We start from the raw sequence: 25,059 nt of genomic DNA on the forward strand, positions 1-25,059 counted from the left end.
TACTATGCAGTTTTCATCCGTCCAGCTGCTGTATTTATATTTGAAAGTAAAGTCTTGTCAAAAAACAAGGAGTAGCAGTTATCATAGAATGGTTTGTGTTGAAAGGGACCTTAAAGATCATCTAGTTACAGCCTCCATGACATGGGTAGGAACATCAATATCTCACATCTTTTTTCCCAGAGATGCTCTTAATTAATTTTTCACTTAGCCTGTATTTGTGCTGGCATTGCCCTTACTTAGGGGCAGGACCTTGCACTTGGCCTTGTTGAACCTCTTAAGGTTTGCACAGGGCCACCTCTCAAGCCTCTGGATGGGACCCCTTCCCTGGTGTTGACTATACCACAGAGCTTGGTGTAAATGGCAAACTGCTTTGCTTTCCTGAAGTCCAGGGGTGAGCTTGTGTGCTCTCCTTGCTGCCCTGAGGGTCTCAAACTGCACTGGTGAATGGTCACTGGAGCCAAGGCTGCCCTTGAGCTACACATTCCCCACCACCCCATCCTTGTTGGTGGGCACAAGGTCCAGCTTAGCTCCTCACCTCACTCAGGGAAGGAAGTTCCCAGTGCATTCCAGGAACTGCCTCAATTGCCTCTGCCCTGTATATTGGCCCTCCAACAGATTATTGGGATGGCTGAAGACATGAGGCTGTTCCTGTTTATGATCAGATCAGATTTTTGGTGTAATGAACATTGTGGCAGATACTTGAATGCTGTTTTGCAAAGAGAAAGCAATTGCCATTAAAGAAGTGAGTAAAATGACAATTTGCCTTCTAAAGTTAAATAGATTTTTTGTATCTTTGTAGGGTATGTTACTACTTGGGACTGAGAATATAAATAAGAAAAACTAAATACCTTAAAATTTTTAAGTCAACTTACTCTCTTATCAGATAATGAATTCATCTCTAGTGGAAGGTCTTTCTCAACTGTAGAAAGAGATTCATCAGTCAGTTATTAGAAAAACTAATTTCTCCCTAAATATGAAAATACTCTGAAGAAGGTGGAAACATCAGAACTAGCAATTTAACATGGCTCCTTTTAAAGAGCTAAAAGTAAAGAATGTGTCTTGCATTCCTAAGAGTAGGAAACGCTGCTGAGCAGTTTGAAGGGTGGGCTGAGCAATAGCTTACACTACACAAATCATTTTGTAACAAAGAGGCTGAAATAATACAGGATTTACAGTTATCTTTCCATGCACTACAGTAAAATACTGGGTGATGAAATACTGTTCTCTTGCAAGGAATACTGAAAATCATCTACACCAGAGAAAAGTTATTTAAGATACATTTTGTGTTATCTTTGTGTTATATTGGGTTAGCACTGTTCATTTGTTACAGTTCAGCCCCACTGTAGTTAAAACAGTTTTTTCTGTTGATTTGGTTGAGTAAGCTACTTAGTCATTGTAGTCAATAGGAAGCTTGTGCTTGCTCAGTGATACATTTTTTGTATTTTTAGTACTTAAAAAATGTGAATCCCTCATAGAGCAGTGTTTATCTCAGACAGAGCTAAAAGTTGCATTTCAAAGAGTTTGTTCAAGGAAAAATTTCTGCTAAGGTCCATGGAAATCTTGTAAGAACAGTGTAAAAAGTTACAAATAATATATAATTCAGCTTCTTTGTTTGGGTTGGACTTAAGTATAGCAAAATCTACCGGGCAAGTGTTAATTTACTGGGCTGTTAAAAGTTGTCTTAAAGAACAGTACACCAGTTCAAACAAAAATAAAAGTTTTGGCGTTCACATGACTGTCAGAAGTTTTCCTGATTGTAATAAAGCAGAGACTTTCTCTCACAGGTTTCTCACCCAATTTCAATTTTAGATATTGTCTAGATAACAGAAGAGCCTTGGAGAGAGATGTGGGATATGCTGAACTTCAAACTCGTCTTATTCGCTACGAAACTCAGACAACTTGCACGAAGGAGTGCTGCCCTGTGCCTCTTGTCTTGAGTCCTCTGCCATCTCCTGCAGTCTTGTCAGAGCCTGGAAGTGTCCCTGATGGAGAGTCTTTACAAAGTGAATTCAAAACAGAGACATCAAGGCTAAAATGCAGATCAAAAGACCTGGATTACTTTTATCCCAAGAAAAGGTAATGCACTGAATAAAATGAACCTTAAGCGTGAAATGTTTCAGTAGTCTCTTGTGAACCACATCTTTTCTTTCATTTCAGAATGTTTTAGTGAAGCTATCTAGACAAATGTTCTAGTTGTTTAGTCCTCTTCTGTAGGTTCATTTTTTTCTCAAGTGTGATCTCTCATCAATGGCATTAGATTAATTGAAACCATGCAGCACAGGCACACTTTATTTAGTAGATTTGGGGTTCTATCTTGCAGTCTCAAGTGCCTTTGAAAAGATGACAGATAGCCTCATCTAGGACTGAAACAGTCAGTGCTCCTGCACTACGAATAAATAACTAAAGGTTTAGAAAGCCAAGGACTGTACAAACAGAATAATTGAATTTCTAATCCAAACGACTGCTGGCATAAGATGACCTACCAAAATTCAATCTTATTGTCAGCCTTGTTTATTAAAGTCTTTTCTGGAAGTTTACTTTTTAAGATTTCCATTTGAACCTTGTTCTCATTCTGAAGTTGCAAACTCTGTCACTGAAAAATAACTGCTAGGTAACACTATTTCCACATTCACTTTTTTTACTGTAATACTTCACTTATTCCTTATTTCCAGTTTGATACCCTTTGCATTCTAATCACAATAAGCCTTTAATAGAGGTCTTGGTTTAGAAATATGTATATCTTTTTCAGCTTACTGAATAGTTACAAAAGAAGATGTGATTATACCTAACATTTTGTAAATTGGAGTTTGGAATTACTAGTGCTCTTACAAGTTGAAGAATCAAGGATAACTATGTTCCCATAGAATTACAATGCCCAACTTCCTGTAGTTAAAGTGAATTGTGACATTCCTATAGGGCCAAAGGAAATTAGTTTCAAGAAGTTTTGTCTCATCCTAAGACTGGAGGCCAATTCTCCTTCCATGAGTTTTATTTTCTTAGTTACCTAATTTCTTGAATTTGTTGTTGGACCTTTTTTAATTGGAGGTGCAATGGGTCTACATATAAGAGGCCAATCCAGTCAGAAGAGTGTTCTTTTAATACAAAACATTTTACAGAATAGAATCCTGTCTTCCTGTCCTTTTCAGATGTTGTTTGCAGGAATGCTCAGTACTTAAAGCTCTAAAGCAGCAGCCTCTGTAGCAGAAACAATGGCACTAAAAGAGTCAGTCCAAAACCTGAAAGTTATTTTTATTGTTTTTTTTTTTTTTTAATTATTCTTTCTAGGCTAACCAAATCTGAGAGTACAGACTCCCTCCTGTCTCAGGCAAGTGGGAGCAGCAGGAGTCACTGTGCAGTTGGTGTGACGAGGAAATGCTCAGAAAGATCTGTTTCTGTGGCTGCAGTGCCATCAAAACTGCCCAGCCAAGCCCACAGAGCAAACACCAAGGCTGGCTCAGCTGCAGAGCCTGAGGCCTCAAAGCCAGAGAAGGAATCAAGATCCCAGAAGCACACGAGGGTAAAAATCTACCTTGTTCTTTTAGTGAAGAAGCAGCTGTTTTGCTTTTTCCCATGGGACTTGCTTTTTAAAAAAATTTAAACTCAAGGTGGACTATCTTCATCTGAATTTCATTCTGTTCACTTGTGTAAGTGAATCCTGAAGGCACCAAGGAGAGTGCTGCAAAAGCAATGAAAAAGTGTGAAAAGGAAATTTTATCATGCCCAAGGAATTAAGGCTGAGAGAAATAACAGTGAAGAATAAAAAAGGTGGAAGTGAATATCAGTTAATAGGAGTTATGAAATATAAATGATTAATATAAAACCTAAAGGCACCAAAGATAGATATAGATATAGATATATAGATATAGATATACTGGAAGAGTCAAAGGCATTGTGGAGGAACAGACTATTTTGAGAATAAAGAGATTCCAGTTGTTCTGTAAATCCATTAATTGAGATAGCAGTTAAATAATTTGGTGGAATAGTGTTTAATAAACAGCTGTGTGTATTAGGAATGCCTGTTCTTAAATACAGTACACAAAACTGTTTCTGGCTTGCTGATACTAATTTTAAATTAATCCCAGGGTATAAGGAGAACACTGCAAGAATGCTAATGTACTGTCAAAGGCAAGTTGGAATGGTCCAAGGAAGCATAAATTGGTGTGACTCATTCAGACCTGCAGCAGAGTTTAAACATCTGTGATGTAAAGAATGTCAGAGGAAATTTTCTAATGAGACTAGTGTCAGATTTTTAAATTTTTTTTTAATATGTATGCATCAAACAAGGGAGTATCAGTAAAGCAAAAAGTGATCTTTATATATATATATATATTATTTTGGAGAAGAAAAGCCCCAGATAATACTGACTATTTTTTTTAATCTTCCAAGCTCCATGTGAATATTCACTGATCCGTGACATGTAAGCATTTTCTTATTTTTTCAAAAATAAAGGGAATGGAAATAGATTGTTAAACAACTCTGCTCAAATTCAGGCAGTGAGCAGATCGCATTTGGCAATAGATTTTAGACAGACAAGATCACAAAAGATCAGGTTTTCTGTTTTGGGCTTTTTTGCTTCCCTTGAAAATTTTTCATGTCAACAGTTGATGAGCTTCTGGGTGTGTTTCTTCTGTTTCCAAGATGCTGAAGGAGGTGGTTGCTAAGACTCTTCAAAAACATGGAATTGCAGAGGATCATAAGTGCTTTGCATCATGCAGCCAACGTCTATTTGAGATATCAAAATTCTACTTAAAGGTAACTGGAAGACTCACTCTTAGAGTTTTTTATTCTTAGTTAAGTGAAGCCACTCTTGAATAAAACTTTAGAGAGCATATGGGATATTCAGAGTTGATAAAGCTAATATTTCCCAGTGGTATGTTTGTAATGTGTAGATTGTGTGGAGAAACCTTTGGATTTGTTGTCGAATGCAGAAGATAGTTTTACAATATATTTTGGTAGGGTTTTGCTTGTTTTAAAACCTTCTAAAGCATTAGCCTTTTATGCATAGTGAAATAATATGCTAGAGCATGGGGCTGTCAGGTCAGGTCACTCTTAGAGCAGTGACAGCTAAGGAAGCAATAGTGAATCTCCCAGCTGGAGCTGTGACAGCTCCACTTCTCCCTTTTTCTCAGGTTGTTGGTTCAATAAGTAGCTTACAGAACTGACTCCAAAACTGCAATTCCCTGACATGATGTGCTCTATTATCTAACACATACTGGCTCAGCAGCACCCCACAGAATTGCATCAGCCTCATGTTTAGGGGAAGATGAGAATTCTTTCCACAACAGTCAGGAGACTGTGAGTCAATAGTGAAGCCCATGGTTCTTGGTCTGAGCACAAAATCAAGTTAATTACAGTATGGAGTGATTAAAAGCTGTTGCTCACAAACTGAGCTGCTGTTTAACCTACTGCTATGGGTGAACCAGCTCAGTTTAGTCAACTTCAGTAATGGTGCTTTAAGCTAAATGAACATTGAACAGGACTGGATGCTTACACAATCAGAACACCTTGTTGATAACCACCAGCTTCTTAAATAATTGGAAGACAGTTGTGCAGTCACTCTGTAAGTGCTCCCAAGATCTCCCTGAAATATGTCCTGAAGGAAGATCTCCTAATCCAAAATCAGAAAGGGATGCATGTAGGGATGTAGAGCAAATCAGGGTTTGTGGTTCCATTCCAAGTAGAAAAGGAAAAGGAAGAATATGGCAGTGATCCTGTACTTTCTGGAGAGAGGTGTCGGGATTTTGTTCTCCTGAACTGTCTTGCAGCTCCAAGTTTGTGGGAGTCCTTTGAATCCTTTTGTGTGCTGCATAATTCAAAAGCAAGGTAACATAGGTATCATTTTCCTCTGGAGACAAGTAGTAAATTAATTTTCTTTCTCTTCAGGCAAAGTTTTGTTCTTTGTTCAAAAGAGTAGATTAGGTTAAAAAAAATTCATTAAATGGACTGCGAAACAGAAAAGCCATTCTAGATTTTTCCCTTTTCTTTTCTGATGTCTGTTTCTCTGTTCTTTGCCATAACTCTGTATTACAGGGTAAGATCACAGCTGATTTCCATGTTTATATACAAACAGACCAAGACTGTAAGAACTTTGAATATCATTGAAGAAAAAAATAGTTCTGGAAATTCTGCAAAACGTGCAGAAGGTTAGGAAGACTCAGTCATTGAGTACTAGGTTTGGACTGCTGTAAGGAAACCTGCTGCCCATTGCAATAAATTTAAATTATTTTCCTTTTTTTTAATTAAAAAAGTAATGTAAGATAATTCTGTTGTTCTGAACAACAAGGCTCTTATAACCCAAATTAGAGTGACCACATGAATTTGCTCACTAATGTGGCTTTTTGTTTCATATTTAGGACCTTAAAACTTCTAGAGGACTTCTAGATGAAATGAAGAAAACAGCAAATAGCAATGCCAAACAGGTAAGGTCATGTGTTTATTTGTTCCTGTACATAGCCAGGGCTAAATGTGGCTGTGGCACCTTGGTTTAGTCCACAGCTTTAAGAGATGAGGAGGTGCATACCCTCTGCTGTGGGTCTTGTTTCATCTCACACAAACTCTCTCTGTCAGTAGTCCCAAGGCAAAATTTCCAGGTTTTGGATGGTATTTTAGTTACAGCTGCTGAGATGATGTGCCATGGTGAGAAATGGAAATGAAGACAATAAGTATTTCTAAATCACTGAAGATTAAAAAAAAAAGTTTTTCTTTAATTAGGATTGTAACACACTCTCAAAAAAGCTGCTAAATCTCCACAGAATTTATTCTATGAGAGCAGTATTTGCTGTGTTCTGTGCTGTATTCCTTTGTGGATTGTTTTGTATGGATGGTAAGGTTTCAAAAACTACATGGGTTGTGATGTTTGGTGTTGAACTGGGCTATTGTGCTGATACACTGCTTCCCACCTCCATCTTTGGGCAGAAAATGGGTAGTTTTTGTATGTTTGCTGTTGACAAAAAGGCATTAAAATTGGTGTTCTCCTAAACTGCTTACATATTAGAGAGTATTTTGAAATTACTGTACAAAAATATAATTGCCAAGGACTAGTCAGTGGTGTGAACAACTGCCCTGTTCAGAAAGTAGCAATGATAATGGTGGTAGATACAACAGTGCACAAATTATGCTTTATTCTTTCTTCTCTGGCATTAAGAACATTTACTGCTGGAAGCATGAGCTGTTTGGCATTATGTGCACTTCTTGCTGGTATATGGAGAGATGGGGTAAAGTAGTTCAGGGGTTAAAAATACCTTTTCCTAAAGACAAAGTATTCTGTAAGATTAAATACAATTCTAGGGTAATGCTCTTCCCTCTCAGTTTATTAATAACACTTGCTCCTCTTGAATAGTTTCCCTTAAAATCCTGTTTAGTAGATACCACACATATAGTGACAAATGACTAAAGGAAGAATTGATAAAGTCTGTGAGATGTTCTTAATTTGCTTTCAAAACCAGGAGTTACGTAAACTCTTTGCATCCTCATTTATTTGCCCAGGTGATTGAATGGGTTTTGGAGAAGACTGGCAAGTAGAGGCACTGTGGATTCTATTCACACCTTCCCAGGAGCTGTGGAGACAGAGCACTTCTGACTGGAGAAGCTTTATACTGCCCAGTGCACACACAGAGCTGCACACTGGGAGGACTTTGGTCAGTGGAATTATATAGACTCATTCTTCAAGCACAGGAGGATGGTTGGAAACTTTTTATACTGAAAGTTTTAAATTTTTTTTAAATTCAAATGAAAAGAGATTGCATTTTATATGTGTATTTATTATGTTTGTTAAAATGAATATAGCTTGACTTGGTTTATAAAGCTTTGTATCTCTATATGAATAAAAACCCCCACATATTTAATTTTGATACCTACTACTTTGTTTTACCTTTCTGTGTGAAGACCTCTGTTCTACTTACTACAGCTTGCTCCTGTATAAACAGCTGTTTACAGCATTGGCTGTTAACATTTTATACACTAATTTAAAGAACAGTTCCTATTTTGCAGGTGAAAACAATACATAATACATATACATAATAATACATAATCAGAATACATAAATACATAATCAGAATTTGAATAATAATTATCTCTATATTGTAATATAAGGAAGAAAAAAAGCTTGGCTTGAAACTTGATGCAGGCTCCTATTAAAGAAAGTTTCTTTGCTTTACAGACTGAATTTTGATACAATTTCCTGCATGCTCTTTGTAACACTCCTTAGAAAAATATCTAAGGAGAAGTCTGATTTCTTTTCCTGGAAGAGGAGAAAATCAAAGCAGTAGTGGTAATGAGGATGGTAAGAGCTGGAAAAGAGCTGGTGTGCTATGCTGAAATGTAAAGGGAAAAAAAGAGTTTCTAGCTATGTTGCAGACACAGTAAGATACTAAATTTGGCCTCAGTTTGTTTAAGTCTCTGGCATGTTCCTGGCTGGGACTGATGTAATTATTCAATTTAGTATTTTGTTGAGATGAGAAGTTCCTACTGAGCTTTCTCTATTAAGGGTTTCCTATTTATCATATAAGCTAACAGTATTAAAACTGACAGATGCAGGGCTATTGTTTGCTATATTATCCTGGTAGGAAAATAGTTTAATCAATACAAATAGAAATTAAATACAATGTAGTGAAAAAGTAATTGAACTAAACCATGTGGAGGTTGGACTTAATACTGTAAAATCTATGCTTTATCTAAAAAGAATTCCTGATTTTGTGACATTATTCTTTGCTTAATTCTATTTGGTTAAAGCTGAGCCCTAAGGAGGTTTTACATGTCTAACAGGATCTTGAGTTAAACTTGTTAGGTTCCTTTGTTCCCAAGTTTACCATTGTTCTGAACTCCACAAGACCTTTTCTGAGTGGGTGTGTACAGGATTTAACTGAGATGCAGCAGGAGAAGTTGTTCTGCTGTGACAGTGGGCTCTTCTAGTGAGTACTGTGTGCATCTAAGCCCAGGACAAACATAACTACTTGTAAGATGGATTCTATTTGTCTGCAGAATGCCACACATCCACAGCATCCCAGTTTTAGTGATTTGGTAAAATAGAAATGCAATGAAGGATATTTAAATAATCATTTAATAAGTCCACACACAAAATTGCTCCAATATAATGATTACTGTGTATGGCTCAGATTTCTTTGCATTCAATATAGAAAACAAGAAAATAATCAAGACATTAACCTTTCTTAATATCTTGTAGTGAATCAAGAATGTCTCCAGAGAGAAAAAAGTTGTAAGCTGTAGCCTTATCTCTTCAGCCTGAATGCTGATATTTCTGTCTGAATACTAAAGCAAACCACCAAAAGTTGTATTTTCTACTTAATTTGGGGAAGTTTATATATTTGTAATTAGAAAAACTTGGTAGTTAATAATTATACATAAGCTGATAAGTAAAAGTACAGAAGCTCTACATTTCATAAATCCTTGAGGCTAGCTGCCATAAGCAAAGAAAATACCTTCAGGAAAGTAATTAATACTTTGAACTGTTTTTCTTGAACTTCAAGTAGAAGTTAATGGTTATTGGTTTAATTAATTTTGTAGACTCAAAGGCTGGCCTGAAATAATCAGCAGGAAAGCAGTTAGGGAAACATAAGCATTTTGATGTATTGGCTTTTTGCACAATTCCCAGCGCAAAACGAATACACTGCTACCCATGTCTCATTTGCTCTTTGTGTTGGTGGCTTTTTAGGGCATGTGGTAGCTGGTTTATTATTGTGGCTTAATAACACTCTGCCCCTTTTGAGCTGTGATAACTGTCCCTGTCCATGCTCTTAACCTACAAAAAAGCAGGCACAATAATTTGACCTAGTCCACTGTAACAGCACTAAACTAAATTATTTTATATCTGTCATAGTTCCAAAACTCCACACTGAGAGTTCCTGCAGCTCAGCCTATGTGCTGTAACTTAAGTGTTGCAGAATGTAACATCACCCATTGCCTCTGAAATTCAAATTATTTTCTTGTTTGTGGCTGCTGAATCCCAAATCCAGTCTGCCTTATGCATCTTTTGGGTGCTTGCTTTCATGTTTTTTGCAAGTCAGGATATAAGTCATGTATCACCATATATCAAATGTCACCAGAACACATTTCTGGTTTACCCATAATCCAGCCATCCTGTATAGTAAGTGTGTAATATAACATAGCATAATATAATAATATTATGTATTATATTAGAAGCACATCATCCATCCATGTTATGTGCTTATATTCCCCACAGGACTGGGGTGAGACAGCACTGATGTGGTTGCAATTACTTGGTGATATGATTACTTGGAATATTACAGCAATTATGTGATGAATATCACTGAGCTACCACAGAACTTAGCTTGGGGGTACTAATGCTTGTCCCAATTCATAGTTCTCCCTTGGAATTTGTTTTCTAAATTTGTTTCCTAATGCCTCATTATTTACCACAAGCACAGAAATTCTGATGAAGGAAAAAAAATGAAAAGCAAATCCCATGTGGGAAAAGCAGGTGATTATATTCAACAGGAGGTTATCATCTCTGTTAAATATTTAAAATGTTTTTCTCATTCTTTTAAATTAAATTTTTGCCCTGGTTAGTCTGGGGGTTCACTTACAGTAAGCAGATTGAGTTTCTCAAAATTTTCCAAGCATATTGTCAGTATCTGCTCTTTAAAATTGAAGCCACCACTGAATTCAAAAGTGTCCACAATATACACAGTGTTATTACAATTAAATATGTAATATTTACTGTATTAATGGTCTCTCTATATAGTAAATAGACTCAGTAAATAGCTAGTTATCCATCTGCCAGCTTGAATTCTATGAAAAATAACATAAATTCAGAAATCAGTGGCAGTGTAATGATCTGGAGCATGTAATTTCTTTAGGCTCTGATTCTGCTTCCACTGAAACCAAAGAAGCTCCAATTAACATTTAAGCATGGGTAAGAAGACACTGAGAATGCTTTCAGGTGGAAATCAGATCAATCTCCCCTTCAAAAGGGCTGGATGGAGTGTGCTGCCATATGCTGTGGGAGGAAGAGATTCTAACATTCTGCAGAATGAAAGCACTGGTTTTGTTATTTGCAAAGGATCAATTCTAATGGTGTTTGTGAGGGTGATTTGCTCGGTAGCATGTCAAGAATCTCGCTCTGATTTCCAAAGTGCTTTAAGAGAGATGCTTGGTTTCATCTGAAGGGCAGGACTATTAAAAACACCAGTATGATTCCCTGAATACAATCAGATCAGCTTTATTTATTTTTTTTTTAACAAACACTTCAGAGCACATTTTTCCAGTAACATTTTTGCTCCAATATGTGTCCCAATCTTTCTCATGGTGAAGCTGCTATACAAATTTTCTGATAAGATCATTCCATTTATAGCCATTATTTTGTGAAAATCTGGAATATCATGTTTTAGGCTTTCCATGAGGCTGTTCTGTCATAACTTGGGTCAGACTGAAAGAAAAGACTTAAATTCCCACAGTTAGATTTTCTTTTTGGGCCACTAAGTTAAGCATTAAATCAAAGGAGAAAAAAAAATAAATCTCTTTTCCCATAACCATTTGTATGAGAAAAAAGGCACATATTGGCCTCAGTCCTTGAATGCAGAAGCTTTTGCTTTTTTCTTATTTTTCTTCCTAAGTCTTGTGTTGCCACCCAGTCTAGTATAAGCGACAGAAGAAAGCATTGCAACTTCAGCAGAGATGTCTGAATGACCTGCCCTGAAACATCCCAGTGGGATTTCAGGTTTGGTTTGTTTTTTTTTTTTATTTTAAGTTTTTAAGTCATTCCACCAATGCAATTAACAGTTTGCTCATGTAACAGAAGCACTGAAGTTTAAATGTATTTCTCCCAGCCCAAAACCAAAGGACAGCCTTCCAGATAGTTTGTGTGGATACAAAGTAAGCTCACCTCACAAAAATCCAATAAATGACTTTATTAAATATATTCTTTTCCTCTAAAATATAAATATTCACTATATTCTTATAAATGTGGAGTAGGGTTCATATTTCATTTGTCTATCTCATCCAAATATGAATCAGTCCAAAATCTGAAAATGAAGAAATAGCATCTGTAATTATCATTATTTTTTTTATAAATATATATAATATGAATTTTCTTTGCATCTGCTTAGTTATTCACTTAGACTTCATATAGTACTGAGCACCTTAGATTACATTTTGTAATTTAATTGTTGGCACTAATATAGGAATTTGTAATATTTACAATGCACATACATGTTAGGTGTAGCATTCCAGTGATTTGTAAGTGTTAAAAGGAATAAGGAAATAGTGCAGTATAGTTTACATATGTATTTAGCCTACCCACCCCAGAATGCAAGTTTTCACTTCAACCTCCGGAACTTTTATATGAGCCTGTCTCCAAATTTTTAAGTTATACTTTGGAACAGCCATAAAAATGTTCTGAACTGGTTTTTAAAGATTTCACACAAGAGTTTCCTTGGTAAGGTGACATGAGCTCCTCCTCAGAGTCCTGTCCCCCTGCGTACCGACTGCTCGCAGCTTCTCACATCTCTCCTAGAAGCTTCCAAGCTCAAGGAGTCCCAGGTTACTGCCACAGAAAGCTGTGTGAATGGCAGTGGTCAGAAAAACGTCCATCTGGAAATTACTGGTAAGTTACACAACATGTTACCTCCTACCTTGTTAATTTACATGAGGAATTAATTTTTAAGTGCAAGTACCATGACAATAAAATGAAAGTGCAGAGCTGGGTGGCTCCCTTCCTGGTGTGCCTTTGACTGGTGAGAGGTGCTGGGAATGGGGCTGCTCTTCCAGTGGGGCACTGAGCTGTTCTTCAGTGATTATCTTCAGTATTTATGAATTCAGCCTATCATCCTAATATTTTAATTGGTTTTGATGATTAAGATACCTGTGGAAATCACCATATTCTTATGCTGTGAATAGACAGCATGACTTAGCTTAACTCTCAACCTTAGCTTAAAAACAACATGGAACCAAAATGTGTTTTAATTTCCCCTTTGCCAGCCAAGTGGTGCAAAACTGAAATCCATATGCTTTCTCAGGAATAAAAGAAATGTTGTAATATGAAAACTGAACATCCACTGAATATATAGTGAACAACACTGAATATATTACTGCCTGTACATTACTGTATATTACTTCCTGTCCTTCAAAGTGTGAATTTGGGGCATAACTCTAAAAGTAGACCCCTGTGTGAAGCTGTTCTTTCTACAAAGGAAGAACAACATAAGTGGCATCCCTGTTTTGCCTCTTCCTTTTCCCAGCAGATCACATGATGCCAGTTTATTATTTCCAGGTGCAAGCTGTGTGTATCATCTCTGGGGCTGAAGGTCAGTGTTCCTGCCTGCTTTTTGTGGCTCAAGTAGCTGTGAATAAGGCTGAAACTCAGTGAATCAAGTTTTGAGCCACAGCAGTAAGCTGTGGTGCAACACAGTCACCAGTAAGCTGTGGGCATGGAGATGAGCATCTTGTATTTCCCCAGCAAGAAATTTGGTCTTGCCAAGTCATGCCCACAGGAGCAGTTCCATGTCAAGGGGTACAGCTCATTTTTCTGCCCTGGCATGTTTCTATCTGTTGTGGAGCTGCTTCAATAATTTTTTTCAAAAATTCATAAAATCAAGTCTTTCTCCCTCCCTATGTTAGTTCTTCTATGAAGACCACACAACCAACCTTGTCTGAGAAAAGGGGTGGCTCAGTAGGGGCAGCAGGACAGAATGTTGGTATGGCTTTCTACTGGGAAACTGCCACAGAGCTATGCTGGCAGAAGCATAATCATGCCTCAAAATGGATTCAGGTAGCTTCTACCTGAGCTGGGGCTCCCAAATAGCTGAAGCTCCTTAAGCTATTCTGGGAAGTCACTATTAAAATGTATCCTGTGTTCATTAACAAAGGACTGTGGCTACTGCCTGAGCCCCCTGACAGCCTCTCACTACCATTCCTGTGGCTGGTCCTGCTTTGGCTCCATCACGAGGAGTGTGGGTGACATGGTTACTGCTTCATGTGAAACTGCCCCAGGCAGGGGCCCTCCAGCTGTTACCTGACCACAGCTGGATTGCTTCAGAGTCCAACTCTAAGCTGTGTATTTGCAGGCTCTGCTGGGTATTCATGCAACAGGTTCTGGCAGTGCTCCAAAAGAAAAATCTTCTGACAGAGGTGCAGGGATTGTAACTGAAAGGACCTTTCAGGTGATGGGACAATCTTCAGAGGATTTCTCCCCAACCAACCCTGGCTTGCATCACAACCAACAAGTGCTCTTGCCTGCATAGCCCTTTACTTTGTATAGACATTGAAATAGGCACAATTTATGATTCTGAAACTTTTATATATAGGGTACTACACGCTTTTACGGTCTCATATGGGATTTTAAAATCCCCATTATTTACAATGAAATCCACCATCTTCCTTGTCATGCCATCTCTTTAGCTGGTCAAAATGAAACCTGGGCCTTGGAGGACTGCAGAAATGATCAATGCCCAGTCCTGAGTCCCAGGCTGGTGTCTGCTGCCAGCTGGGACAGGTTGCTGCTCTTGACTGTACTTCAGATTAGTGTGGTTACCCTGTCTCTCTTTGAAGAAACAGATGGATCCCACTTATGCCACCAAGCCCAGTCTTGTGATCTTTGCTGACAGGAAGGAATGAATGATGAAAACAATTGGTTTTGGACAGGAATGAAGGTCCAGTTGCTGAAAGAAAAAAAAAAGTTAAGCTGAGAATTATAGCTCAAACAAGAAATCATTTACTGAGTACTCAAACTGCTGTCTTGTATTTTGAACAGGCTTCTATTAATAACAACCCTTCTCTACACCATATTGTTTTCCCATTGCATTCAGCTGCAAATAACTTAGGTTACTAAAAGTAGTAAGCATCTTGGAAGCAGGTGAGATCCTGGTGCCTCTGGCCTTGTATCCACCTGGGTGAGCAGCAGAAAACTGAGTCAGATGCTGCAAGCACTTTCCAAGAGGCTCAACCCCATCTTTTTTGGCCATTTCTGGCAAAAGCATCCAAAGTGAGTGCTTCCCTGAGCTCTGAGGGGAATTTTTCACAGGTACCTTGCTAGCATTGACTCTTTCTGTCTGTGTGCATGCACCTGCTTTAGCAAATCTGGGAGAAATGCTGATTTCTTAGACGTTTAAGAACCTTAGAGTTCTCAGTAAGTTAAGTCATAAGCTGTAAGCTAAGTTAAATGCTGCTGAGGGGTGCTCTCCTATTTGCTAACTTCAACTTTGAAGTCATAAATTGGGTTAAATGTTGTTATTCCTCTGCTAAATTGTAAAGTATAAGTTAAGTGTCATTCCTTTCTAAAAATGTTACATTTGAGGTATAAGTTAAATACTGTAAAGTGTGAGTGCTGTTAAGTTTTTAGACCTTTTTATCCTTGCCTTTGCTATCCTTTTGATATGCAGACCTTAACACACACACACAAGCCCCATAGATAGTTCTGAGTTCATTTCTATTTTGATTGCCTGGATTTTGATTGCCTGGTTTTATTGTTGCTTTGTTTCCTTGGTGTGCCTTAATTGTCCTGTAGGCATTAGAGGGAATCATACCAACAAACTCTGTCATGCTGCTGCTAAATATTAAATCTGGTTTTTGCTGATGCCCTTGCTGGTGATTTTTTAAGCAATCTCAAGCACTTGTTCATAACACCTTTCCAGCAGTCATGAATCAAGTTTATTGACAGCTAGTAAGAAATTCTCTTCAGAAGTCTGACCAAAATGAGCAGTTTGCAGAGTATATGTTAACAAAGATGATGTTTAGAATTCAGCACCCACCATGTTTAGGAACAGCTGAAAAAATCTGTGAGGAAAGACCATGTTTACATTCATAATTAATGGATTTAAACTGCTCATTGGAATGTGTGCCTTATCTTTAGGCATTGTGACAGCTTAGAGGCCTACGCAGACAGCTTTCACAACATCTGTAGCTTTTTTTTTCAGCAACTACGTGTTCAGAAACACCTAAAACATAGCTTGTTGTCAAAACATGAAGTCCCTATGTGTACAGTGGAATTAATTAGGTCTCATTTTTCTTTCACCCTCAATTATTTAAAAAAGTGAAATGGATATATACAAGAATTTTAACATCTTAACAGTTTGTTCTTAACTATGACAAATCTTTCATCTCTCTTTTTATGGTTTTACAATTTTAACTGTCTTTTTAGTTTATTGCCTCTAAAGCCTGATCATCATGCTGTGCTAGAAAGAAAAGTGTCTAAATATTGGTACTGGAACCTGGCACTGGCCAACTGTTAGAATGGAACAGAATGGAATAAAGTATTTCAGTTGGAAGGGGCCTGCAGGGCTCATCCAGTCCAACTTCAATTAGTGCTTTTCCACACCCATAGCCTTTAGGACAATCAAGGAGATGGTAACATGCATCCCTTTTCTAAATGCAGTACTTACAATTTCTCCATCTTTTTCTCCAAAGTCTAAATACAGCATCCTTATCCCATCATCTGAGGACATTTTCAGTTTTTCGTAGGGATATTGTGCAATTATCTTGGAGAAGGCACCATCTTGTGGTTCGGTTGTAAGGGAGAATCCATGTTCATAATGGATGGTCAAGCGGCACTCCTGGCTTTTGTATGTGCAAGCTGGAGAAGAAATCCAAATTTAGTTTCTCACAGTCTTAAAAACAGTTTTTCATGTTGCATCATACATCTACATGCTGACAAAAAACAGTGTACTGAAGTTTAAGAAGGCTCAGACCAGTGTTTCCTCCTTCCAAACCTTGACAAAGTCACAACTACTCTTCTTGCATCTGACAGACACAGCCAGAATCAATGAACATGGCACACAATACATGAGAAAATTAGGACCTGTAAAGGATTTCCCTAAAGTATTTTGACAAAGATGAAGACACTCCTGAGTCCTCCTTAGTGTCGTGGTAATTGAAAAAGGGCCCAGGTAATTGTATATAATAGCTCCTGCAGCAGAAAATCTGCATTTTCCACTCAGCTCTGAAAGAGGCCATGATCCAAATTAAAGAATTAAGAGTTTTGGAGTTCACATCCCAAATTTACTATTCCACCACTTTCTTGGAACAATTCTACCAAGAAGGATCCTTGGCAGTGGGATAAAGGCACGGTGATAACAGAAGGGGCTGATGCCCTTCTTTTGGAAAGAATGGCATCTCTGTCACGGTACTGAGGAGATGGACCTGTTCTCCAGCTGCTTCCCACTGAGTTCTCTGGCTGGTTTGCACATCAGCCATCCTGAGCTCCCTGTGGGGGCTGGGGCTGCCAGCTGACACACAGCCACGTGGCTCTACCTGAGCTTTGAGAAACAAGAACTGCCCTTCTGCACGGCTGCATTTGTGCTTTGGCTCCTGCTCTCACACTTTTATGAAATGAATGGAGATAAAATTCAACATTAACAGCCCTGCCAATTGTAGGACTAGCAGGGGAAAAAGCCTGGGGGCACTCCAGAGAAAGGCCCAGCCTCAAAGCCCAGAGCCACACCAGGCTTGCAGCTACCTGGCCAAACAGGGCTTCACTCCAGAGCATCTGCAGCCAAGTACTTTTATTGCAATTGATTTTGCATGTACAGAAGCACTGAGAAGTGACACCCTGATGTTCAGGGAAGGGAATTAATACCCATCAAAATGTGGTTATTAGACTGGTTTGTGTTTTTTTTACTCTAGTGTGTAGAGCTGGGTGAATAAATGACCAATTCATACTTGTGAATTTGCCGGTCCCTTCTGCCTCCTCCCTCTGCAGGAGAAGCTCCTGCTAGGCTAGCAGGAGAGAAAAATGCTCTTTTCTGTGTCTTTTTCTGTCTTTTCTGGAAGCCACTTGTCTGTGACATGAAGGCCTACATGGCTGACTACAGATTTGTTTCTGAAACAACATGCTGAAAACAAACCCAAAAATCAGCATGACAATGAGTGTGTCACTGAACACAGGTACAATAGCAGGTGGGACTGGCTCAGAACCTGACAGTATTTGAAACAAGTAGAATCATAAACGTGCATATTTATAAAACAAATAACCTCTAGCAGAAGGAACTTGAACTGCCACGAGTGTCTCAGGGAGGGTGTGGAGGTGTGGGAATGGTGGGGCTGCAGGTGTTACTCACATGTGGTGATTTCTGTGATGAGCTCTGCAGAATTGTGGCAGCCCTGCACTACACTCCTTGTCCACAATGAGAGGTCTCGACTGGTCTCAGTCCTGAACAGATGAGTTTCAATCCCTTGTCTTGTACCGGTACGGGTTGCAAAAGACAAATCCACCCCTGACTTCGGTGAGCCTTTTCCTGGCCCAGAATGAACCAACCTGCAATTGGATTTGGAAACACATCAGGAAATTCTAACAACAGTGCACTGCACCAAAATCCCCACCTGAGCACAGCTCTGCTCTGGTTGGCAGCATGAGAACTCACATCTCCTCTGTTTTCTCTCAGAAGAGTGACGGTCCAAGGCAGCGAGCACAGAAGCATCTGGACACTCAGGTGATGACATGGATGTCCCAAAATTACTTAATGAATTGAACAAAACATCCCTTTGGATGAGGAACTGAGAGAAATTCCTGACTGGTCTGTGGTAATGGAATCTGGTCCACAGATACAAGTGCTGGCTCAGAAGAGGCACCTGAATCCAACTTCCACTGTGAAGCAGCATTTGCTCTAAAGCTTAAACATCTGCTGTCAAATTCAATGATAAATAGTGTTGACTAAAGTATGAAGCTCTGTAAAATATGTAGATGCAAAAGTACTGTCTTGTACTTACTTTTCCCATAAGGAACCTGTAAAATGCAAAATGTTGCAACTACTTGTAATCTGAAATTCTCTCATATTTGTCTGCAATTAACATTTTTTTGCCCAGCATCAACAGCTGATCTCCTGTGGCCAGGGAAGGTTTATTCATGTGGGCAAACAAAAATTGCAGGGAATATTTTTGAGTGAGAAAATCAATACCTCATAAAAATTAATTCTTCCTTAAATCTGCCCTTTTATGTTTTGGTTTTTTTTCCCCTCTAAAAGTATGGACAGTCAACACAGAATTCACTCAAGGACACAATACTGATTCATCTGAAAACAATAATCATGGGGAGCTCATCACTCTGAGATTCAGAGACCAACCCTGAGAGGCAATCAAAAAATGAAATTTGTCTGAAAAGCTTATTTCTGTCTTGTGCCTTCTGTTTTTCTTTCTACAAGCAAACAATATACTTCACAGTAGTCTATAAAGTATGTGTCATGGTAGTAGAACACTTGTGCTACAGGAGAAAAACATTAGATTACACTAATCTACTGAATACTAATTTCTCCTCAAATTATTGTTTTTTATCAGCAAGAATAGTTGCCTGTTAGCTGACACTGTTTGGGTATGCCACCAAACAGGAATGTTTTAGTAGAAAAGAAAAAAGCAGAAAGGAAAGAAAAAGCACACTTTAGCTTTTCAATTACTGAAACACCAGCCACAGGGCATCTGAAATTTTCTCCAGTTCCCTGACAGTCTGTGCTGACATTTGGGATGCACATTGTGGCAAAGAGATGCACCCCTCTTTCATATCCCACTAGAAGGTTTGCAAGATTTGCTCATGCTCAAGTTCACGGGAACTTTCTTTTGCTTTTGAGCATCCCCCTTGATTTTATGGTCCCAAGAGCTTCTGGGAAGGGAGATACAGAATATCCTGGTCAGAGATGCTCTGCCTTGTACCTGGGCAGGATGAGAAGGGCTTTTTTTCTCTCTAGAAAGGCTGAGTTAATGCCCCACTCAGCTTTGATATTCAGAGCCTCCTATCTGTACTATAGGAGATTTTGTAGTCAGGGACTGAGTGGCAAACAAAGAGCCCAAAATTTTTAATTCCCTTTGATTTGGTGTGAGAGGGTGCAAACTCTGAGGGAAGCTACATCTTGATAACTAAGGCAGGAATTAGGGAACTGAAATCTCCAGTGACATTTGCTGCTGTCTGTCCCTGGCTGGTCACCCAGGCACAGCCACTGCTCTCATGCTGCCTTCGGCTACGGGGCTGTGGAAAAGCAGCCTGGAAAATCACATTGAGTTTGTCATTAGAAATAGAACTAATCCACCTTTTTCCTGGGTCATCTCCTTTATGCAGCGCTCATCAGCTGCACTAAAAATAATTTTCTATTACTTATGTTCCTGAGTACATAACAAACAGATGGTTCCAATGTTTGATTTCCTTCCAAAACACACAGCACCACCACCCACTCCCCCACACCTTCATGCTGTATCCATAGCAGTGTATTGTAGGTTTTTCAGCATATGGATAGAATGAAGATGTACTTTACAAATTAAGTTATGTGAACATATCCAACATGAATATTGATTCTTGCCTGCCTTTTCTCATTATCTCCTCATTATTAAAAATCCAGTTTCACTATTTAAAGATGCTGTTCCTTCAAGCAACTCCAGATCATGCTTTGGAAAGTCATGCACTTAAACAGGAACTAGACAAACATGCAGAAGGACATTTGATAGCATTTATGTACCAGCTGTCAGTACTTGGGTACACATCAAAGGATTCCTATGCCTTAATAAAGTTGCATTAACGTGGGCCATTTCATCTAAATAGAAGGTGTTTTATCCTAAAGACACAGAGATACTTCAAAAGGCAAAAATCAGCCTCAGACAGCTCACAGAAGGCTTCCCTTCTCTCCTGCCTCCCATCACCCTGACTGCAGGGAGGGGCTGTGTGCGGGGTGTGTGCTGCACCCCAGAGCCGAAGAAGCACCCCAGGCCCGGATCTGGTGCTATTCAGCCAAGCCCTTGAAGGTTGCTGTGCCCCGCGGATGTTTCCGGGGGTATCTGTGTCAGCGCAGCCCCGAGCGCCGCTCCCGGCACAGGCACAGCCGCCAGAGGGCAGGAGAAGGCTGGGCTCGCACGGAACGCGGCGCATGGAAAACGCAACCCTTGGCATCCCCCGGGAGCCACGGACACACTTCTCATCCTCTCTCAATTCTCCCTTGTCCCTCTATATTTCGGGGACCTTTTTAACCTTGTTCTTGCAAACGTGTGACAGCAAGAAATGGTCTAACATGAAGTGCTGGTGCAGGATGACATGCACCGGGACTTGTGGCTCATCCTAATGCCATGGGAAGAGTTTCAGCAATTCACGGCCAGATCCAATGGTCTCTTCAGAAAGGACAGTGAAACCAGCACTGACATTCAAAGGAAGCCTTCAGCTGCTCCCTTGAGATTTAGCTGAGAAGAGACCACGTACAAGTGCATCAACACTTGTGCAGCTCTGCTGGTTAGAACACCACCGCCATCTGACCTTTCCTGTGGCACCCTGACTCACCCTGCCCTGGAATGGCTCCTTGGAAACCGATCTCTGAATTCATCTGCACCGAGGCACCCACAGCCCCCCTCACCTCCCTGGGGAGACAAGCAGAGAATTCACATAGCACCTCAGACACCTTCCTGGGGCTCTCAGGGCACCCAGTGCTCTCTGCCTCTCCCCTGCCCACTTGCCTGGATGACTGATCAGTGCCCAAACTCCTTCCCCGTGTTTTCCACGTCATTAGCTATCAAACTGCTTTAATACTTTCTGGTTTCAGACCTTGGCTGTTCACAGAAGCTTCTTACCTGATCTTTAATCAGAGCCCAACATAGGCTGCTTTTTTTTTTCTCCTTTCATATCTAGCTATGATAGATAATGGAATTTGATTGCAAAAATATAAGATGTAATTACTTAAGCCCCATTCCCATGCTAGAGAGAGGCAGTGTTATTGAGGCATAAGGAAACACTGAAACAGAGATTATGACAAAAAGGTCCTTGGAGTCAGGGCTGCGTGCCAGCTGCCCTGCCTTAAATCTGATCTCAGTTTTATTTGCGCTATTATTTATATTCCAAGCAAAGCTGGAAAATATTTTTAGGTCTTAATGACATCCATAGGTTGTAAGCAAACATACCAACAAACAAGAAGGGCATGTTGAAATTTTGCTGTGAGAAGACTGTAATCCTTCTACAACTTTCCAATTTTCTCTGCTCATTATGTCTTGGGTAGATTAAGCAGGACTCTGTACAGTATCTGGCACTGAAGTTTTCCAGTTTCAGCAGCTTTCCAAATATGCATTAGCTAAGCAAAAATGTTTTCCCAACGACTCATAAAAATCTGAAAGATGGGAGCAGCTAAGATTACAACATGTGCTCTGCAAACTTTCCAGGTGAAAAGTTCTAAATTGCTCTGATCAATGCACAGAGGGAATTAAAAAACTCGTCACGAGGAGCGGAATCACTGACCGAGAATGAACACAGCAGTCAATACCAACAGAAAATCTGCTGTATTTTTTTGCTATAACTCAGTGTGGCAGATCATAGAAGCAGGACCCTGCAGGGTTTTAATTAAAATCATCCAAAACAGGAAGTGTAATGATTTAGGGAATCTGTCCATTTATGGAATTTGCTGTATATGTGTATTTATCACATTGTGACTCCCATTCTGAACACCAAATTCTGTATAGCTGCTGTCTTTTTATCTGGGTGTTCCATTCAGTGATAGTAGTAAGAAATTGCAGAAATAGGGCTGGAATGGTTGTCAGGAGGTCACCCAGTACATCCTCCTTCACATAGCAGAGCTAACTGTGATGTGTGTCACCCATTCTTCCATGTCCCCTCACCTTTCCCAGAGAATCTAAACCTCACCAATTCCCTGCCACAAGTGCAGTCAGCTATGTCCTGTTGAGTTCAGGAGGGATCTAGAAAAGATACACACTCCTTGTGTCTTATCTTCATATCTGAAAACTATTGACATGTTTTACATGGACTTCTCTAAGTTAAGCTACTAAAGTTTCTTAAGTATTCCCCTCCTGATAGTGTTTCTACATTATATATTTGCATTGCTTTCTTCTAGACCTTCCACAGTTAACTGCATCTTTTTGGAAGTGTCATGCCTCTCATGAACATGGAGTATCACCTGAGGCTTTACTCATTCGCTGTAGAGATATGATTACTACATCTGCTCAAAATGCAACATTTCTGCTACAACCCAAGACAATTGTTTTAATTTTCCCCTCTTAAAAACACAGCACCTTAGATTCAAGCAATGTTAGCACAGTGCTCAGGTGCTTCCTGGTAAAGCAACTACTTCATTGCTCACATTCCACCCCAAAATAGCAGAGGTGATTATTCCCCAGCACTGAACTTTGCACCTGTCCTTTCTGAACTGCACCCTGGCTTTCTTACAGACCATGCTGGCTTGCTTTCTTCCCAGTATCTAAAGACCCTTCAGCAGCCTGACACACGTGCTGTGCAACCTCTCATTCCCCTCCAGCATGAAGACCAATGTTTTTCCACTCAGGAAAGTATCCCATCAGACAAGGAGATGACCATCCCCATCCAAGGCAAGTCTGTCTGCTATCCAGTGTGACCTCTTGAGAAAAAATAATTAGGTAGCAGGCCCCAATGTAGCCTTAGATTGTTTGATGATTAAATTGGTCTCACTGATGATGGGAGCTGGCAATACTCAGCAAGGCGTTGTCTTTACACATAACAACACATGGCCAGGAAGGGGTAGGCTGCACTACAAGTACCCAGTCACTTTAAGGAGGATTTGAGCTCATGGAAAAATGAACCCTCCCCAAAAAAGGGGAGGAAATGCATCACCTTCTGCTGGAGTGCTATTGCTTCTCAAACTCTAAGGCGTAGTGACACAGCTGGACACAGGCTGCAACACCTCACCCAGCTTTCACTGGGACTTGTCACCTAGAAATGTCAACATCCAGCACCACACCATGCAGCAGGCTGCAAGCTGCACAGCTGGTGCCTCCCACCCCGTGCTAGGGCAACAAAGGGGGAGTCAGATGGTGGCTTCCCAGCAAGTCTGAAAGCCCCATCACACACAGTTAGACTGGGACAACCAGTCATCAGCGTAAATCAGTGAGGTCAATTTTTATTTTTTTAATATAATGACTTAGTAGCAAAGCGTCAGTTCATTTGGGGAGAGACAGAGAACAAAAGTAAACTAATGAGAGTGCAGTAAGAGACACACTGCTTCTGGCTGGGGCAACCAGCCCTTCTGAATGAGAACTCATTGAAAATGGTATAATAGAGGCCTGTAGCAAGGCTGTAACAAGGAACAACAGCTCTTTCTCAAGCCCTTTGACCATACTGGCAGAGAAACATGATTAAGATTCACACCAAGAAGCACAGACAGTTTCCACTGCATAAAGGCAACCATGGGAAAGCTCTCTCTAAATTAGTGCTAATGGATACCTTCAAAATAATGCAAATGCTTATTTCCAACCTAGATTCAAGAATGTGTCTTCCAAGCTTACCATTTTAAGCTAAAAAAATCCAGGAATTAATTTGCTAGAGCAGGAACAGAAGCTGTGTTGGAAGTGTTTCCAACACATGTGGAACCTTCCAAAAGGCCCAAACTGGTGGTGCAGAACTGCCACACCGAAGCATTCAACTCAGGGCAACAAGTTCACTTTGTTTTAGCCTGGATGAGCTGGAAGTCAGAGTGTTTCTGCCAAGCTCACAGGTCTGCACACTGAGATAGGCATCTCAGGAGACTGAGCTCTTTCAGCACTCCTGCCTCTGTATCCAGGCCAAGTGGCCACAGCCAAAATCCCAGTGAGCTTCTGGTCAACAGCCTCAGGCAGAACTTGAAATGGTGGAGGAAAGAAGAGTTAAGCTCAGTACATCAGCCCACTGAAGAAGAACCTGCTTCTCCAACCACAGCATCTCAAGTGTGACTCAAGCTGCGCACCAGCTCTACCCATTCCTGGCTGACTCAGCTGTTCCCACTGCTCCTGAGCGGTGATGATAAAAAAGCAAAGGTACCTGGTGGCGAGCAGGGGGTAGGTATGCACAGGGCTGAACCAGGCTTCCTTCATCCGTGGCATGCTCTCATATATTAACAGGTCTTTCTCTGTCAAAACTACTAACACTGGCTTCCAGTGCTTCTCATTGTCTCCTGGCACCTGGAAAAGAGGAAAGTCTCAGTGAACAAGAGACAAACTACCACCATGCAAAGCCAGATGAGAAAAACATGTCGAGTTCTGGGTGAGAAAATGAACACAAGAGAGTTTTACTTCCCTGGCTTTTTGACATCTCCCACCTGAATTTATAATCAGATGCGGCAGAAATGGAATAACATGTGAAGTCATCTGCTGCTACCTTTAGCACTGCCATTTCCA

General features: G+C 39.9%; 2 protein-coding genes across 3 annotated transcripts in view; one reads left to right on the forward strand and one right to left on the reverse strand.

The window, feature by feature from the left end:
- The window catches only part of MTBP (MDM2 binding protein), a 29,123-nt gene extending 20,968 nt beyond the window's left edge, over positions 1-8,155 (forward strand). For both annotated transcript variants that reach the window (XM_015617139.3, XM_015617140.3), the window contains exons 18-22: positions 1,810-2,076; positions 3,286-3,517; positions 4,639-4,752; positions 6,354-6,419; positions 7,486-8,155. In XM_015617139.3, coding sequence (XP_015472625.1) covers positions 1,810-2,076; positions 3,286-3,517; positions 4,639-4,752; positions 6,354-6,419; positions 7,486-7,521 — 715 coding nt within the window. In that variant the 3' untranslated portion in view covers positions 7,522-8,155. The remainder of the gene's footprint in view (positions 1-1,809; positions 2,077-3,285; positions 3,518-4,638; positions 4,753-6,353; positions 6,420-7,485) is intronic.
- A 3,026-nt stretch (positions 8,156-11,181) lies between these two features.
- SNTB1 (syntrophin beta 1) overlaps positions 11,182-25,059 on the reverse strand; it is a 111,645-nt gene continuing 97,767 nt past the window's right edge. Inside the window, exons 4-7 of the mRNA XM_015617141.3 lie at positions 24,704-24,843; positions 18,027-18,223; positions 16,353-16,543; positions 11,182-14,633 (exon numbers count right to left, since the gene is read on the reverse strand). Of these exons, the coding sequence (XP_015472627.1) occupies positions 14,541-14,633; positions 16,353-16,543; positions 18,027-18,223; positions 24,704-24,843 (621 nt within the window). The 3' untranslated portion in view covers positions 11,182-14,540. The remainder of the gene's footprint in view (positions 14,634-16,352; positions 16,544-18,026; positions 18,224-24,703; positions 24,844-25,059) is intronic.

This window comes from Parus major, chromosome 2 (genome assembly GCF_001522545.3).
Source record: "Parus major isolate Abel chromosome 2, Parus_major1.1, whole genome shotgun sequence".
In the NCBI taxonomy this organism is placed as follows: domain Eukaryota; kingdom Metazoa; phylum Chordata; class Aves; order Passeriformes; family Paridae; genus Parus; species Parus major.